Below are 17162 nucleotides of genomic sequence, written 5' to 3'. Positions count from 1 at the left end.
GACGAGGGGGCTGTTGAATAAGTCAAAAACGGCGTCGTTTCTATGGAATGTAAGGCCCAAAACAACCTGAAACGAAACGACGCCGCATGGTCTCTGTCCAGTCTACCCGGAAGCCTTCTTTCGTACACCGCTCTGCTCCGGAGGGAAGTCCCTCTGTTCTTCTGAAGAGCTTTGCCTTTGTTGCTTTGATCGTATAATTATGGAGACGCCGGGGCAGTGGCTGGAGAGGGCGCTGCTTGATCTCTGCAAGCAGGTGAAGACGGGTTTGGATCTCGACAAGGATATAATCTCCGGCTTGGTCTCTTACTGCGACTTCGCTCAGCCCGTCGACGCCAAGGAATACCTCGACGTAACTCAAATCACCTCTCCCCTCAATCGAAATCATCCCTTTTGGAATTTTCCCTGATTTTATTCTGAAATCGAGACGAAGGTTCAGTGTGAATAGTTCTTGATTGATTGTATTGCATTCTGATTTTTGGGCTGAAGTCGAAAAGAGGCAATGCTTGAAGCTCGTATCACATTTGATACTTGTGAATGGTGATTGCTCAAATTGGATGTTGGGGGAACTTTGTTAGATTAAAATGTGTTATGGTGCTTTTGTCTGATGCAATTTTGAGATTCTGTTGGACTGTTGCATATATCTTGGATGGTTTTCTTCGCTCGGGTGCGGGTTCTGATACTTTGCATTCTGCAGAACATTATAGGTCGAGAAGCTGGGAAGGGTGTGATCGATGAATATTTGCGACGGAGAGGGTATTCGGATCCTGCAGGTGCTTCTAATGTTCGTACCACAAACTTACACGCCTATGTCAAGCCCCCGTCAGCTGAAGTTCCTGCGGTCGGAGCGAGGAAAGCTCCCAGGCAGGTAAAGGACGTCGCAGCCTCTAGTGGTAAGGAGAGCTCGGCGGCTTCCGTTTCCAATGAGTCGAAGCCCTCGAATCAATCTACTTCCCGGAAGAAGAAAGCTGGGAAGGTCGTGTCGCTTGCTGAGGCAGCCAAAGGATCGATCGTGTTCCAGCAGGGTAGGCCCTGCTCGTGCCAAGCCCGTAGGCACAGGTTGGTGAGCAATTGCTTGTCATGCGGGAAGATTGTCTGCGAACAAGAGGGGGAGGGGCCTTGTAATTTTTGTGGCTCGCTCGTTCTAAAGGAAGGTAGCAAGTACGCAGGTCTCGAGGAGACTGTCCCCGTCCTCTCAGAGGCTGAAGTAGCTGCGGAAGCCTACGCCAAGAGGCTTGTGGAGTATGATCGGAACTCTGCAGCGCGGACAACGGTTATTGATGACCAGAGTGATTACTATGAGATCGAAGGGAACAGCTGGCTATCTAAGGAGGTTGTTTGCTTTGCCCTTCCCACAAATGTAATCATTTCTAGTCATCTTGTACTTGAGATTGGCTTGATTAACCATTTTTGCCTCCAGGAAAAAGAACTGCTGAGGAAGAAGCAAGACGAGATTGAAGAAGCCGAGCGGGCCAAACGGAACAAAGTGATCATAACCTTTGATTTAGTCGGCCGCAAGGTTGTAATTTTACTGGATTTTCTTCACCTTGTAAATGAAAACGTCTTAACTGCACCGTGATTTCCTGAAGCGAGATTTTCCATTGATAGTATCCCTCTTCTGACAAGTTAACTTTGATAGGTCCTTCTGAATGAGGATGAAGTTTCAGCGTTTGACTCAGGGAACGGGATATTGCAACCCCCTGATGAAAGAGAAGTGAACCGGATAAAACCTAATCCGACTCTCAAAGTTCAACCGATCTTTGTCGACCCAGGCCCACAGAAGAAGGCTACTAATAGTAAAGCACCACCGAAGAAGACTCGAGCCAATGGTTTGTGCTTGGAGATAACCGGAAGAGTGCAGCGCGAGAGCAACGAGTTGAAGCAGTTTAAGGTGGACAACCATTCGGACGAGGAAAACGTGAAGTTCTCACAAGGGGTTTCAGTGAATTCGAGTTCTCATGTGGAAGATGATACAGAGTGTTCTTTAGACTATTACTAGAAAAGGCAGTTGGATCTAGGAGAGGGAGTTCTTCTGATCCAGTTGATCGGAAAGCCAAGGTTTCGAAGGTTGAGCTAGAATTGATGGAATATATTGTTCATTTGGCATTAGATTTCGAATGAAAAGCGCTTATGCTGGGAGTCGTGTTGAACTTATTTTACAGGGAATGATAATATAAAGTTTACAATGAACTTGAATGCTACAATCAGTTCCCTTCTTCCCTGTGAAATGTCATGAATCTCTACGCTTACCAACCTTTGAGGTTTGCTCCCAATACCAATGTTTACATCGCCTGCCGATATTGAGAACAGGCAACATTCCCATGTTGAGTCCATAGCTCGTAGCTCCAAAGGATTTGGCTTTATGGGTGATAGCTGCCCTAGTGTAGGCTGTAATGCGAACTTCGATTTTAGTGAGGGTTATGCTCAATATACGAAAGAATACGAAAACTCGATAAAGGAACTAGAGCCTTGAAGCAGCCGAAACTTGAATGCTCTGGTAAATATAGGAAGCTAATTCCTTTGAGGGTCTTCTAGTGCTTGGGGAACCGCGCAATTTTCATTTGAGGTATGGAAAGATATTCAGTCTCGATTAGATTCAAATCAATCACTATTAACTGAATTCATGATAATCATTTATTTCGTTTCATAATCTCCATTATCGGAATGTACATACTCCGATAATTTATTAATTTTGCAAAAAAATAATAAATTATTGAAGCCAACCGTAGCATTACGAGTGGAGATGGCCGAGTTGGTCTAAGGCGCCAGATTAAGGTTATGGTCCGAAAGGGCTGGGTTCAAATCCCACTCTCCACACGTACACACACACACACACACAGAGGATTTTAGATTTTCATTTTTTTCATTTTCTTTTTTTGGAAGTTTGATATTTTGTTTTGAAAAAAGACAAAAAATTTCATTATAGTTTTGGGTCTGGACAAATCGCACCATATTCTTTTATTTGAGACAATTAACTCTCTCTGGTTTGCTCCGTTAGACATAGAGATTACGGCGTTAATTTTTTTTTCATTTTCAGTCCTCAATTTTTAGCCTTCTAATCATTTTGGTTCTAAATCTTTTTATTTTATTATTCATATCCTCAACTTTTCATTTTGTTTCATTTTAGTCCTATAAAAGAAAAAATTTAAAACTAAAATGATTAGAAAATTAAAGATTGAGGAGTGAAAATGAAAAAAAAATTAACGACGTAATCCTCTATGTCTAACGGAGCAAATCACATGGGACCTAATTGTCTCAAACAAAATAATATGATGCGTTTTGTCTCGATCCTAAAGTACAATGGGGTTTTTGTCTCTCTTTTTTTCCCGTTTGTGGTCCCAGGAAATTGTAGAAAATAATTAAGAGTGCGTTTGGATTTAGAGTTGAGTTGAGTTGAATTTTGATTTTAATTGGTTTGTAATGATTGTATTGTTGAATTATGAAAAAAAAATATAAAAAAGTAATAAATAATTGAGAGAAAGTAATGATTAGGTAATGATTGTGTTATTGAATTGTGAAAAAGTAATGAATAGTTGAGATAATTTAATATTAAAAATTGAATTGAATGGTTAAAAAAATTTAAAAAATAAAAAAGCGATAATTGTAATATTGAATTGAAGATAAGCGGAGTTAAGTTGAGTTGAGTTAAAAAAATAAACACACCCTAATTGGGCCAGGTCAGGTCCCCGCGCTGACGAGGCAGGAGCCCGTATAAAACCCCGCAAAACCCTAACTGCCCTTTTTATGCTCTCTCCCTCTCAGAGGCATCGTTCAGAAGAAACCATACACAAAGCTTTGCAGAGACAGTGCTTAGAGGGAGCATTAGGGTTTAAGCCCCCCACCATTGGAACTGCAGCAGAGGCAGCTGCGGTAATTTAACTTCGGTTCCTCTGAAGATGGTTGCTGACAAGGGGAAGAAGGTGAAGGTGTCCGCCGCTGACAAGGCCGAGGAGGAGAACTCCGAGCAGCTCGATGGGGACCTCGTCCTCTCCATCGAGAAGCTCCAGGAGATCCAAGACGAGCTCGAGAAGGTATAATTCGCGCGAGCTCGCACCCCCTTTGAGACCCGAGAACCAGCAGCTCATGTTGTTTTTCGTTTCCTTATATAAAATTAGCAATTCATCACAATTCTGGTTCCTCGTTTTTCTGTACCTTCTTGTTTCCTGGGTTCCCTTTAGTATTTCCCATGTTGTCCAATTTCATTTTGGCCCTCCGTGATGAAGAGTCGAGAGTTTTCGAGGAAACGAACGAACTTGCAATGTACGGCTCTCAATTTTTTTACCCTCCTGATCAGGGTGATGTAATTTAGCTTAGGCCGCCTGAAATTCCTGTTTTTGATCAGTAATTTTCGTCACAGTATGAATAAAGTTCCATACTTTGATGTCAACGTTGTTGCTGTGTTTAGTGTAGGCTGACAAATCATATGTGCTGTGGTTATTTAAGACAATATGTGAGCTTTCCTATGACATCGGAATTGTCAAATACTGTGCTTACTTTCTTTGTTTTCGTGTTGGTACCGTAGATCAATGAGGAGGCTAGTGACAAAGTTTTGGAGGTAGAGCAGAAGTACAATGAGATTCGCAAGCCTGTATACGATAAGCGTAGTGAAATCATCAAGTCAATACCTGATTTCTGGTTAACTGCGGTCAGTAATTTCTCTCTTGCCTTTTTTTCCCTTTTAATAAAGGTTTAATCTGTTCTGGGAACTCTGTTACTTAGCTGATTTGTTATTGGGCCATTGCAGTTTCTGAGTCATCCTGCTCTTGGTGAACTTTTGACCGAGGAGGACCAAAAGGTTTGTCTCAGGTTTGCTAGGAGGCTTGTCTGAGCTCGTAGTGTAGGCGGTCTGATTTTGTGATATCTATGGGCCTTGGACATTGATGTCAGAACTTAATAATTGTTGTCGGCTTGTCAGGAAGGACGATCCACCATCAGTCTTTTCAGTTTAGAATTTTCTTTCCTGCTAATATTTTGATGTCTTCCATATGCCCTATAGATATTCAAGCACCTGAGCTCCCTGGAAGTGGAAGACTTCAAAGACGTTAAATCGGGTTACTCCATTACTTTCGTGAGTCATCTTTTCTCCTCATCTTTCCTACTTTATAGTAGTTTCAAAGTTCTTTACCTAATTGATGAATTTTAAATATAATGGCTTTAGTAAGTGGATGATGGTTCACACATCTTATGGATCGTTAACCCCTTTCTGTTTCCTTTACGGTTCAGAACTTCCGTCCAAATCCCTTTTTCGAAGATACAAAGCTTACGAAGACCTTCACTTTCCTTGATGAAGGAACAACAAAAATTACTGCTACATCAATTAAGTGGAAAGAGGGAATGGTAGGAAAATTTTAATTTTGGCTTTCTTGTCCACAGCAAATATGGTGGTTTCTTATACTTATTCTTGTTCAATGATTATGTGTAGAGTTTACCGAATGGAGCTGCTCATGAGAAGAAAGGGAACAAACGGCCATTTGCAGAGGAGAGGTTAGTGTGTGGATCTATTCTCTCACTACTACGTACCCACGTGATCATCTTTAGTTTTTATAAAGGAAATTTTTACGAGAAAATAGGAATGATCTTCTTGGTCCCTATAAAGAAGGAATATCATATTTCCTAATGCTCGTTTTGGAAATGATTTCATCAATCATTGGAGCATAACTCCTTTTTTTATTTTTTGGTTGAAGTAGAAGCAGAACTCCTTTAATTTGGTTCCTCCCTGTTAGTCTTATCCGAAATAAGATATTCTGAAATTCTATGACTACTTCCTTTGATATGTCTGAAATTGCCCCTTTACAAGCATTGCATATTGTTCATTCCACGCATCTGACAACTCGAGCTTCCATTATGACTGCAGCTTCTTTCATTGGTTTACTGACAACCAACAAAAGGATATTATAGATGACATTAATGATGAGGTTTGTCCTCTTCCAGTTCGCAGCTTGTCTTTAATGTTGCATAACCGGTTTTTGTTCTTGCTAATAATTAACTTTCCCACTTGGAAATTCGCAGATTGCAGAGCTTATTAAGGAGGACTTGTGGCCTAATCCCCTTAATTATTTCAACAATGTAACTTCACTGCCCTTATTTCTTTTGCACGCGATTATGTTTTGTTCAATTTTGAATGCCATTCCAGTCACGAGGGACCACCGATCCTTCCGCAACTGATTGCCGCAATCATTACTTTTACTCAGGATGCTGATGAGGAGGACGGTGAGGAGGACGACGAAGAGGTATATGGCTAACCTAATAAAACCAAGATGAACTGTCCACACTTTGCTAGTTAGATTACCTAAAGAACCCTGAAGCTGCAAGTTGATTTGTTGTCTTATATCCTGATAGCTCATGCAGGGAAGGGAAGGCGATGGCTCGGACGAGGATGATGACGAAGATGATGGCGAAGATTCTGATGAAGATGGTGATGACGAAGATGGGAACTAAGCCCTCAAATCGGATCCTAAAGATTTCGTGTTTTGCTTGGATATGTGTAAAGTGGGTCTTACTTGTTAAAGGTTTGCTGAAGTATGAGCCTTAGTGGTAGCAGAGGAGGATTACCATCTAAATTAGTAGCCTTTTTCTACTTCGCCTGAAGTGAATGGATACGACAGTCCGTCAAGACCTTGTCAATGGCCCTTTTGTCCCGATATCTATATAATCGGTGTTTAGGTTTTCGTTTTCTGGTGTTGTTCCTGAACAGCAAAGCTTCTAGAGATGTTATAATGCTATATTGACAGCTTCAATCTATTTCTGCTGAGAAATGAGTTAAAAGGGTAAATTTATGAGATGGGTTTGACTTGTTATGTCTCTCCATTCATGCACAGCTTTTTCTTCACCATTCCATTCATCTTTTCTATCCCAAACAAAAACAAGAGAAACATCGGAAAGACATTTTATGCTGTGGAGAAATGAATGGTCCGGTCCTGATGCAGATTAATGGTTTTCCCTGGTGTTGCAGTTGGGATTATTTTATACTGAGCCATTACTTCCTAAAAGTCGGAGTTCGTCGTTTAGTTCTTGATTATGCTAATCCAAGGGACCAGAATCTTTTTTTTTTTCCCCCGGTAGGAACCAGAATCTTTTTGGCTAAAGGCAATACAGATCGACATTGGCATACATAAATGGAACGGGCAATAAAACACAGGACAGTATGGTCGACCGTCGCAGTGGTTTTCCTTTTTAAACCAGCTCATTGTGAGAGTGGCACGGCACTGCACCTAAAACCAAAATCGAGAACTGAAGACTCATCAATGGCCGACTCCACCATTCCCACAGTTGATCTCTTTCCTTTCTTCGGTAAAGGTCCCAGCGATGAAAACAGGCAGAGGAAGGAGGAAGCGATGGAGGTCATCAGGAGAGCATGCTCCGAGTATGGGTTCTTTCAGATAGTGAACCACGGGGAGCCTGTGGAGCTGATGGGCCAGACGCTCGAGCTCTCAAGGGCCTTCTTCGAGTGCTCGAATGAGGAGAAGCTGAAGTCCACCCCCAGTTCAGGTGCTCCTCTCCCTGCCGGTTATAGCAAGCAGCCAGACCACTCACCCGACAAGAACGAGTATCTGTTGATGTTCACTCCAGGGTCGAGCTTCAACGTCTGCCCCAAGAATCCCCCCGAGTTGAGGTACTCTCTGTCTTGTCGGAGAGAATAATACATCTACTTGCCAGGAAAGAGTTTGATTAGCTTCCATTAAGTAAAATTGTCCAATGTTTTCTGGAACAAAGTCTTCTCCTACATGGTCAAGACAGGTTCTCTCCTGGAAGACATCCTGAACGAGTGTCTGGGCCTTCCACCGAAATTCCTCAAGAACTACAATGCGGATCGGAGCTGGGACTTCATGGTGACATTGCGCTACTTTATGGCAACGGAGCTTGAGAACAATGGAATTGCATCACGTTCGTGTTCCAGGATGATGTTGGAGGGCTGGAAGTCCGGAAGAGCGGAGAGCGGATCCCTGTGATTCCGAGGCAAGGCCACATTGTGGTCAATTTAGTTGATGTTATTCAGGTACCACCAACGTCGTTATTTCATACACTTAACCGGTTTTAAAATTCTGATCAGTTGGATCTAACTTTCTTATTGATATATAACCATGAAGGTGTTGACAAGTTCAGGAGCGCGACGCACAGAGTAATGCGGTCCAAGGACCGGTGCCGACACTCGTATGCCTTCTTCTACAACTTGCAAGCCGACAACTTGGTTGAGCCGCTGCCTCAATTCACCTCAGACATCGGAGAGCAACCGAAGTATTGGGGGTTCTTGTACAAGGAGTATCAACCGCTGAGGTTGAGGAACAAGACCCATCCTCCTTCTCGACCTGAAGATGTGATCCACATCACTCATTACGCCATCCCTACTGCACTTTAGATACTTACATCGCATTCGGTTCTGGATATCGTTATCTTTGTTCAGGTTTCGAGTATTTTCTTTATATAGAAGAACTTTAGATTCATAACGATTGTGCAAGGCATGAGCAGAAAGTATTTTATCTCTTCAGGGTCATCCTGATTTCATTGTCCTATGATTTTCGCTTCTGATTGAACGAATCGACTTCATCCTCTGCTTTCTAGATCCAGCTGTTATTCAATCGATCGTCTAGGCCCAGACAGGAATAACCGATGGATTCATCCTCGTTTACATGATGCAGGTTTCCAGTCACCCCCGTTGTTCCCGGACTCGAGCGTAGATACTTCCATTGACCATGTCGATGTGGTTTATACGACACATTACCAAGTTATGCAGAAGGTATAGTTCTCCCCACCGACGCAGAAGCCCGCAGCACAATCTTATATAGTTGTCTCGGAGTTAATAAGAAGTACGCATCAACGAACCAAACCTCATTAAAACGATACCAACGAACCGATAAGGTATGAAACTGGGAATTAGGAGAGAGTTCTTCAAATTCGGTCACTCTGGCATATATATAGCTGAGTCACAAAACTACTTCTGATACAATTGAAGCATTAACTTTTAACTTTTAACTCAACACACTGCACAACAAAACACATTCTTCCCAAGTCAAACAGATGAGCCCCGCATATTATAAAATATATAATCTCATTATAATCAATTATCTACACAATTAAAACAGGTTGGGTCCACAACGGCTAATTTTTATTTGTCATTTTTCAAGATCAAAATCACAGTTACAAATTCAAAATTTTAATTTTGAAATCAAACGGATTGTACTTACATTACATGCGGTTAGGATTGTAGTTCGGAAGTAGTTACTAGTGTCGCGACTTTAATTGATCGAGTAGCTAATTAATTAATTAAACGATCGGTTCCTGTCAATAAGAATTTATAATAAGATTTGACAATTTAAAACACAGTTGGTTGTATGTATTCCAACCGATTAACAGCTATGAGCTGAACCCCCCTTCATCCTTCAATCTCTCCATCGATTATGGAAATAAATTGCCCCAACGAAAAAGAAAAATTGACTGGGTATGATTTTGGTGTTGTATGTGGAATTCACTATTCTCGTTACTGTTCAAATTCATATCTATATTAAGAGGTCGTTAAAACTAAGCGGTTTTCTCATTGTAATTGACAAATTCGTTCGATCACATAATTTTTTTTTCGATAGGATTCAATCACATGAATTGATCCATCTAAACCTATTCAAAAAGATAATAGTTCGATACACAAGATTTTTATAGATTTAACTAGCAAAGGGTCCGCGAGGTGCCGCGGATCTTCAAAAAAGGTTTCATTCAATAATATTTTCATATGATAGAAGTGCGAGAAATTATATTAATAATATTGAAAAGTATAAAAATATTAACAAATTAATATTACGTGACTTATTTTAAAATTAATATAACACTCTAAATTCGAAAATATCTTAGTTTAGTAAACATATAGACGTGGAGGAAAAAATGAGAAGCTTAATTAGATAACATGATAAGAAAATATAAAAATGTAAAACTTTATCTTAAATATAATTTATTTTATAAAAATTAAATTATTAATTTATGCTTTCCAGATATAACTATACCATATCTATTTCTTGCTTTACGCATAGAATTGCTAATTTGCCATTATATTTATTAACATATAATTCTACTTAATTCCTCTGCATTAAGAATCATACTTAATATCTGTTACTATTATAGTTTGTCCATTGTAATATATTTCATTTGATCCTCATACCTTTTTGACACATGATATCATGCTAGAATATGCTCAAATATTATGAGAATTCTTTTTTTTTTGTGTAAAATAATGAGGATTTTTTATTTAGTAATAAAAAGCAAAAAATATATGAGGTGTCTTATAGCGTTTGAAAACATGCACCATATTATAATAATACAACGAACTTATAAATATGAAACATTATAATTTTCATAGTTTTTATTAAGTAAAAATTTAATTGAAAACTCATCATTGAGAATCATATTAATTCTAAGTGGTCTTCAAAATTCATTTAAAGTATCTCGCGACCATGATCAACCCAAGTGAGGATTGTTAATAGGCTGGAATAACCATTTCACCCAAAATTAGCGGCTACTTAAACTAAAAATTTTATATTAGGTATTAAAATATAATTATATATACATAAGATGATATTATAAAATATCAAAAATTAAAATAAAAAAAGCAAAAATTTAATAACATGAGACGTGTCCATTCAAACAAGATTTCAGTTGTTTTATTAGGTTAGGATCTCGCGCGATGTTGCGGTTCACATGATTTTGTTCAATGATATGTTAATTATATTGCTAATTAATATGGAGAAATGTCATGCTATGTGTCTTCTCTATAATTAAAAAAATAAGAAGAGACAAAAACAAAAACAAAAATCAAAGTTTGTGGGAAAATCATATTTGCAAAAAGAGAAGTCCAAAAATATTTTTATTAATTATATAGACGGTTTGACACACTAATTTTGAAATTCCTTTTTTTTTTGTTTTGACATAAGAAGAAATTAAAAGAACACAAAAGATAAAGGAGATGTTGCGCCGGAGTACAAATTAACACTTAGAACCAAGATGTTATGGATTCGGTTCTCCTATAGTGAGATTTGTGGTATCTCTTTATTTAACTTTTTATTTTCTTGTATTAAGTTTGCGTGCCTTTTTTGAATCGTAAAAAAAGGAAAAGAGGGAAGATGACAAAAGAAAAATTAAAATTTGCGGGAGAAGTCATAAAACTTACAAAATGGAAAAATGGCCAGTGTGATGATTTATAATTCCTTCACACCATCAGAAAACAAAAATAAAAAGAAAAAAAAAACAAAAATTGTTAGAGCTTGACATTTGTACAACTTAAACAAGAGTTATATATATATATATATATATAATAATAATAATAATAATAATAATAATAATAAGATAAGATAAAATTTTCGGTCTACATGAAAAGAATAGAAAAATGGACTCCACAAAACAAACAAGAAAAATCATGAAATTGCAAAATAAAAATCTAATGCCCTTTACAAAAAGTAACCAATTAGGAATTAGAGATCTAAACTTATTCCTTTTCTTTTTCTTTTTTTTTTGTGAAAAAGGCATTTGTTTCGACGTTTTGCGATAGGCAATTTCCAAGTGAAAAAACATTATATGAGGTTAACGTATACACAAATATACATTGGCTTACTGATAATCCATGTGTTCGAATAAGTTTCTTCAACATATTACCACATTCCAAAGGATTTCATTAAACTTATTAACATAAATTTACGTTTTGTACTTCGAAATCGAAAGAAATGAAATGAAATGGATATTTCATTCTTTTCTCTATTTTCTCTTCAGTGCATCTTTTATGAATTGAAAAGAGTATTTCATTAGAATGATCTTTTTATCTCCAACTTAATAAAAAGATATTAACTCTTTTAAAAAATTTTAAATAATACTCATTCCATGACTCTATCTTAGATATTATATATATATATATATATATATTGACATTCATATATATGTCTAAATATACGTATAGAATGAAATCTTGATGAATAAGTTAATCTTTTTAATTATATTCCTTTATATTTTCTAATTCCACTATAAAATATTATTTTTGTCCCAAGGAAATTATATTTCACATATAAAATCCATTTCATTGCTTTCCAAATTTGAGATTCCTTTATGAATGGGGACCACAAAGAAATTAAAGGCTAGTGTTTCCATTCCAACTTATTAAATGTAATCTAACTTCTTGTCGATGTATATTTTTTCATTGGAATGTATATAATCCAAATCATGATTTCATTCTTTTTCGTTACAAAGAATGTTTATGAGTATAGTACAGTGAAATAAAAATTTTAAATATCTAATAAAGGGGCACAGATAGTCCGTCATTTTATATATATACACATATATATATATAGATGAGACTAATGAGGTTGCCATAATTAATGTGAAAATTTTGAATTGATCATGAAGTCGAAGGGTCACTTGAAAGAAGCAACCCCGCTCTAATATTAGTCATCATTATATTACTTAATCACGTCAAAAATCATGAACTTTTACTGACTTCCCAAATCTAGCATAAACTCTTAAATTTCTCAAATCTAGTAGCAAGTTGTCCACGTTAGACCAAATATATCATCCGTCTCCAATTCCGTTATGATTTCTGATGTGGCAACTAACGACTGTCGACATGGCCCAACGATTTGTAAGCTCCAATAAAACGACACTTGAATTTATGATCCTCATTTTTTTTTAAGAAGACCCTAATATATCTCAAATTTGATCCCATATTTTTGTCTCTTGTCTCCCTCCCTTAGCACATCACCGACGGAGCTATAGCAGAATCGTGGAAGGAGGATTCATATAACAAACTAACAGAACCAAAACAAAACAAAACCAGAACAAAGCAAAATTCATATAACTAACTAGCAGAAGCCATATATCCCACACAAATCAACCAAATTGCATCAGCACAATTAGCATTCACGTGTACGCATCTGCTCAGAAATTGAAAGTGGGGTGGGGATATCTTTTCTTTTCAAGATCAGTTGGCTCTGTAACCAGAAGCAGAAGAAGGCCGGAAACGAGAAAATTATGCAAAAAGAATCATCATTTCGACGAGAATAATAACTGGAGATGAATGGTTGTCCATTAAGACGGGACTAGGAGATTAGAGAAGAGCGAGCGTGTGTCTTACTGTACAGTAGGCAAGGGACTCGCGATGGCTTGGAGCTTCAGCAGGACATTGCCAGCGATGATCGACTCCTGCATATATGTTTTCTTGCTTTGCAAATTACATGCATGATGAATTAAATAATTTTGTTTAATATTTTTACTTGGGAGGCTTTTCATTTTATTTTTTATATTCACTTTAAACTACGAAAATCTTAATGAATTATTATCATACATACAGCTCAGACGTATGTATCTGTCAGATAAAATATCTCAACATATATCTATATAATACACGCACACCTAAATTGATTGGTCCCACTTAGCACTAATCGTTTAAATCAAGCTGATAAATAAAGACAAAAGGTGTCACTTGTCATACCTATACAATTTGATGATTATTAATCTAATTAAATTTCTATACATTATTTTAAGTTTCACATGGCATAAATATATTACAAGGGGAACCTTTATATATCAATTCATATTCCCTCCAAATATTATATCTTTCTCTTCATTTGTGCGTGATTATCTCTCTTTGCTTTGTATTTAGAGCTCAAGAGCGCAATGACACTCGCGATGAATCGAGACGTCATGGGAAGGAGTAGAAAACGAAAAAGAAAAAAAAAAGCGTGATTAATGGATGATTGTGACCTCTCGATCAGGAGCTAGAAGTGAGAAGTGCATGTGCGAGTGTCTTTTTTTGGTTTATCTCAATCAACGGGCTACATATAGCATCGGTGAACGTCTAGTGTTGCAAGAGAGATCCACGTCGAGTGTGAATCCTAAGGAAATGATTCATTGAAGAATCAAAAGGTATATCTCAAAGACGACTGAGAGGAAGTAATGACTTGAAAATGTGGTCGATCGAGACCCATTGATGATTCTTTCATCCTAAAGTCTTCCCCTTTTTATTTCTTGGACTAGGAATTGGCTGGTCCTACTCTTCACCATAATGTCTCCAAGGATTGAATGAATGATGAACAGAGGCATCCTCACGTGGACTCTGATGAATTCTGAATTAAAGGCCTGCACCCTCCACTAAGGAAAGGGAAAAATCAGAGATATAATAAAACCCATCTCTACAATCATTTCACTAAAATTATATATATCACGAGGCCCCTATCATTAACTAAGACTAACTTTTATTTGACATGTCTATTCAATCCGCAGATCATCGAGAGATACTTATTAACGAGTTTCATACATTTATATTTTTATTTCGTGAATATTTTCTTACTAACAGATAATAATAAATAATATGTAATTCATTAAAGAATCACAAGATGTTATACAATTGTCCGCATATTAGTGTTAGTGGACAAATTTTACTTTTAAACTCAATAGGATTGAGAGAAAGAGAGCGTAGTGCATGCAGTAACATAATTGTCGTCTTCGAAATAAAGAGATTTTATGTTTGATTCCCTTCAACGAGACTACATGTACTCCATTATTTAAATTTTTACTTTTATTTCATTATATTAGGCTTATGAACCCCTTGCAATCGGAAAAAAGCAAAAAAAAAAAACTCAATAGGTTAAGGATAACTTATAGTGTCTTTTCGGAGACATCCGATAAAATTGTTAGGATATTTTGTGGTCAGACCGAAAAATATTCATAAGAATTTACTAGATATAATTTCTCCGTGAAACTTAAAATAAGAAATATTATCCCAAATATAGGCATGGTTCTCGATGGTACAGCAACAAAGCTCTTCATATCTCTTTTCCTTTAATTAATACCCTTCTTTTCTAAAGCAAAACTTTAGCCACCTCCACCGTATAATATCAAATCCCACTCATCATTTCCTTGTTCCCTAAAGCTGGCTAGTCTCCTTCGTTATCGACCCATGTTGTGTAGAAACAATGCAAAAAAGATTCGGACAATTTTAGTTAAATAGTTATATATGTCACAATTGAACCGATGAATCAATTAATTCCTAGTCATTCATCAAGTACTCATCATACCTCCTACAAAAAAGGGAAAAAGAAGAAGAAGAAGAAGAAGAAGAAGAAGAAGCATGTGAAATAGCCACCCGCATGCTCGTCACATATCAGAAACCATAATAGACTGTAACATCCTCAAATACTGATGTATCATACGTTAGATATGATGGAATGAAATTATTCAATTTTATTTTCATTCTTTTGTACCAAGCATGATATGAGAAAGCATGGTTTGAATAGCATAGCACAGTGTCAGCCGAATACCTGTGGAAGAGACCGCGAGACGTAAGCAGAGTGACCCACGAGATAGACTTTGTTAAAGGGGCCACATACAGTGTCCTCCATAGAAGAGCACATTAGATATTCTTAAGAGACACATATTATTAATTTGGTTTATACAAACTGAGCTATCTCCCATGGAGAGAAGAGATCATGAACATCACAGTGGTCAGTCCCTCCATCACCACACCCATCACATCGTCTGCCCAGACTTCCCCTTCAGGTTGCTCGCAGACAAAGAGGAACAAGAGCAGGAACTAGAAGATCATCGTCAATCTTCCAGCTCGAGCTCAATAATTTGCTCTAATTATAATATTCCGGCTGCAGTTCTGCCAGGAACATCCAATTGTGCAGGCGGTCCCCGAACTGCTGCCAGCACCAAGTCACTGCTCGCCAAGAAGCCAACCCCCAAGAGGACATCTATGAAGGACCGCCACACGAAGGTGGAGGGCCGGGGCCGGAGGATCCGGATGCCTGCCTTGTGTGCCGCCAGGGTTTTCCAGCTGACTCGGGAGCTAGGGCACCGGTCAGATGGTGAGACCATCCAGTGGCTCCTCCAGCAGGCGGAGCCTGCTGTCATTGCCGCCACTGGCACTGGCACGATCCCTGCCAACTTCACCTCCCTCAACATCTCCCTCCGAAATTCCGGCTCCTCCATGTCAGCTCCATCACAGCTTATCACAAAGCCTTACAATTTCACGTCATCATATTCAAACCCTAATAGTGCTTTATCTGATCTCATTCTTCCACGGAGGAGAAATAACAACATTAGCAGTTTGTGTCCTGGATCATCAAGTACACTTTTAAACTTCCAGTCTCCAGGCGGGATTCGTTCGACGTTTCGGACAAAGCAAGAACTGAAGGATGATGATCAAAATCACTTGGAGGTTTCTTCCAAGGGAAGTATGATCAGCAAGAACAGCGTTAGGGCTATTAACAATGAGCAAGACTTGTTGTTAACATCAAGATTACTAAGCAGCCCCCATGATCAGCTCATGAATGGTGTCATAGGAGGAGGCCGAGATGAAGCCATTTGGTCATTCCAAACTTCTTCTAATGGCAGCAACGGGAGTGGAAGTGTGAATTTGAGCAGAGGAATGACAACAACCGTGCTGTCCAGGTCAAATTTTATTAACTTTCCTACCACTGCTGGTTCCCAACTGCTCGGTGCACCTAGTCAACAAACTGCTAGCGCGGGATTCAGCTTTGGGGTACCGGACGAAGGAGCAGTGGGCATGTTCTCAGGCCTCACAAGGGCGTACCAGCCTGTTTCAGGTAATACTGGAGTAGTTTTGCAGCCTCTGTCCATTGGGGACTATCGGCATGAAGCCACCGGCGGAAATGAATGAGGATGCCTACATGAGTGAGATTTGATTAGTAATAGTAATTGTTTGTCCAATTTAGGTTATAAGATTGTCTGGAAATTTAATTAGGATATATTGTAGATCGATTTGACCCGCATTTTCTTTATGGGACTGATCATATAAAAGTTTTTCTTTTTTTCTTTTTTTCTTTTTTATTTTTGGCCAGGATCATATAGACAGATGAATGAGTTACTTTAATTTAGCTAGCTAGGGTTTTTGAAAAGGGAGACACTCTTCACTGTTTGATGAGCTGTGCTTTTTTGTAATTTGATTTTCCTCTCTCTTCTTGGGCTTAAGGGAAGCCCAATTATGAGGTTTTCATATACATAAGATCTTAATTACCATTCTCTGCAAATGTTCCATCACGCGCTTCTAAGTGTTGATTGATTTGAGGAGACTAAATGATGTGTATGCGTGTGTATATATACATATATATGCGCTAGACGCTTACTCAGGTTATGCGCAAAATTCATATGAGCTGGAGATATGTACTAATAAGTAGATC

At 38.2% G+C, this 17162-nt stretch overlaps 3 protein-coding genes and 1 pseudogene across 4 annotated transcripts; all 4 read left to right on the top strand.

Annotated features, from left to right (window-relative positions):
- Positions 1–87: 87 nt before the first annotated feature.
- LOC116214303 (activating signal cointegrator 1) lies at positions 88–2216 on the top strand. The gene is made up of 4 exons (XM_031549712.1): positions 88–349; positions 695–1330; positions 1418–1516; positions 1637–2216. The coding sequence occupies exons 1-4, from the start codon at positions 200–202 to the stop codon at positions 1994–1996; spliced, it is 1245 nt and encodes a 414-aa protein (XP_031405572.1). The 5' UTR covers positions 88–199; the 3' UTR covers positions 1997–2216.
- A 1520-nt stretch (positions 2217–3736) lies between these two features.
- Positions 3737–6752, top strand: LOC116214300 (NAP1-related protein 2). Of its 2 annotated transcripts, none has more exons than XM_031549704.1 (10): positions 3737–4028; positions 4520–4642; positions 4742–4792; positions 4994–5065; positions 5221–5334; positions 5420–5481; positions 5852–5912; positions 6007–6063; positions 6189–6227; positions 6337–6752. In XM_031549704.1, exons 1-10 carry the CDS (start codon positions 3894–3896, stop codon positions 6433–6435), a joined length of 813 nt encoding a protein of 270 aa, XP_031405564.1. In that variant the 5' UTR covers positions 3737–3893; the 3' UTR covers positions 6436–6752. The 2 variants fall into 2 exon arrangements, with proteins under 2 accessions (XP_031405564.1, XP_031405565.1); XM_031549705.1 differs by having other exon boundaries at positions 6346–6738.
- Positions 6753–6909: 157 nt separating this feature from the next.
- On the top strand, positions 6910–8760 carry LOC116214301 (annotated as a pseudogene).
- Positions 8761–15378: 6618 nt separating this feature from the next.
- LOC116214298 (transcription factor TCP15-like) lies at positions 15379–17004 on the top strand. Its single transcript, XM_031549703.1, has one exon. The coding sequence runs from the start codon at positions 15431–15433 to the stop codon at positions 16640–16642; it is 1212 nt and encodes a 403-aa protein (XP_031405563.1). The 5' UTR covers positions 15379–15430; the 3' UTR covers positions 16643–17004.
- Positions 17005–17162: the final 158 nt, after the last annotated feature.

The sequence above is a fragment of the Punica granatum genome, chromosome 7, assembly GCF_007655135.1.
Source record: "Punica granatum isolate Tunisia-2019 chromosome 7, ASM765513v2, whole genome shotgun sequence".
In the NCBI taxonomy this organism is placed as follows: Eukaryota; Viridiplantae; Streptophyta; class Magnoliopsida; order Myrtales; family Lythraceae; genus Punica; species Punica granatum.
The sequence above is the reverse complement of the archived record's forward strand: the minus strand, read 5'-3'. Positions and strand labels throughout refer to the sequence as shown.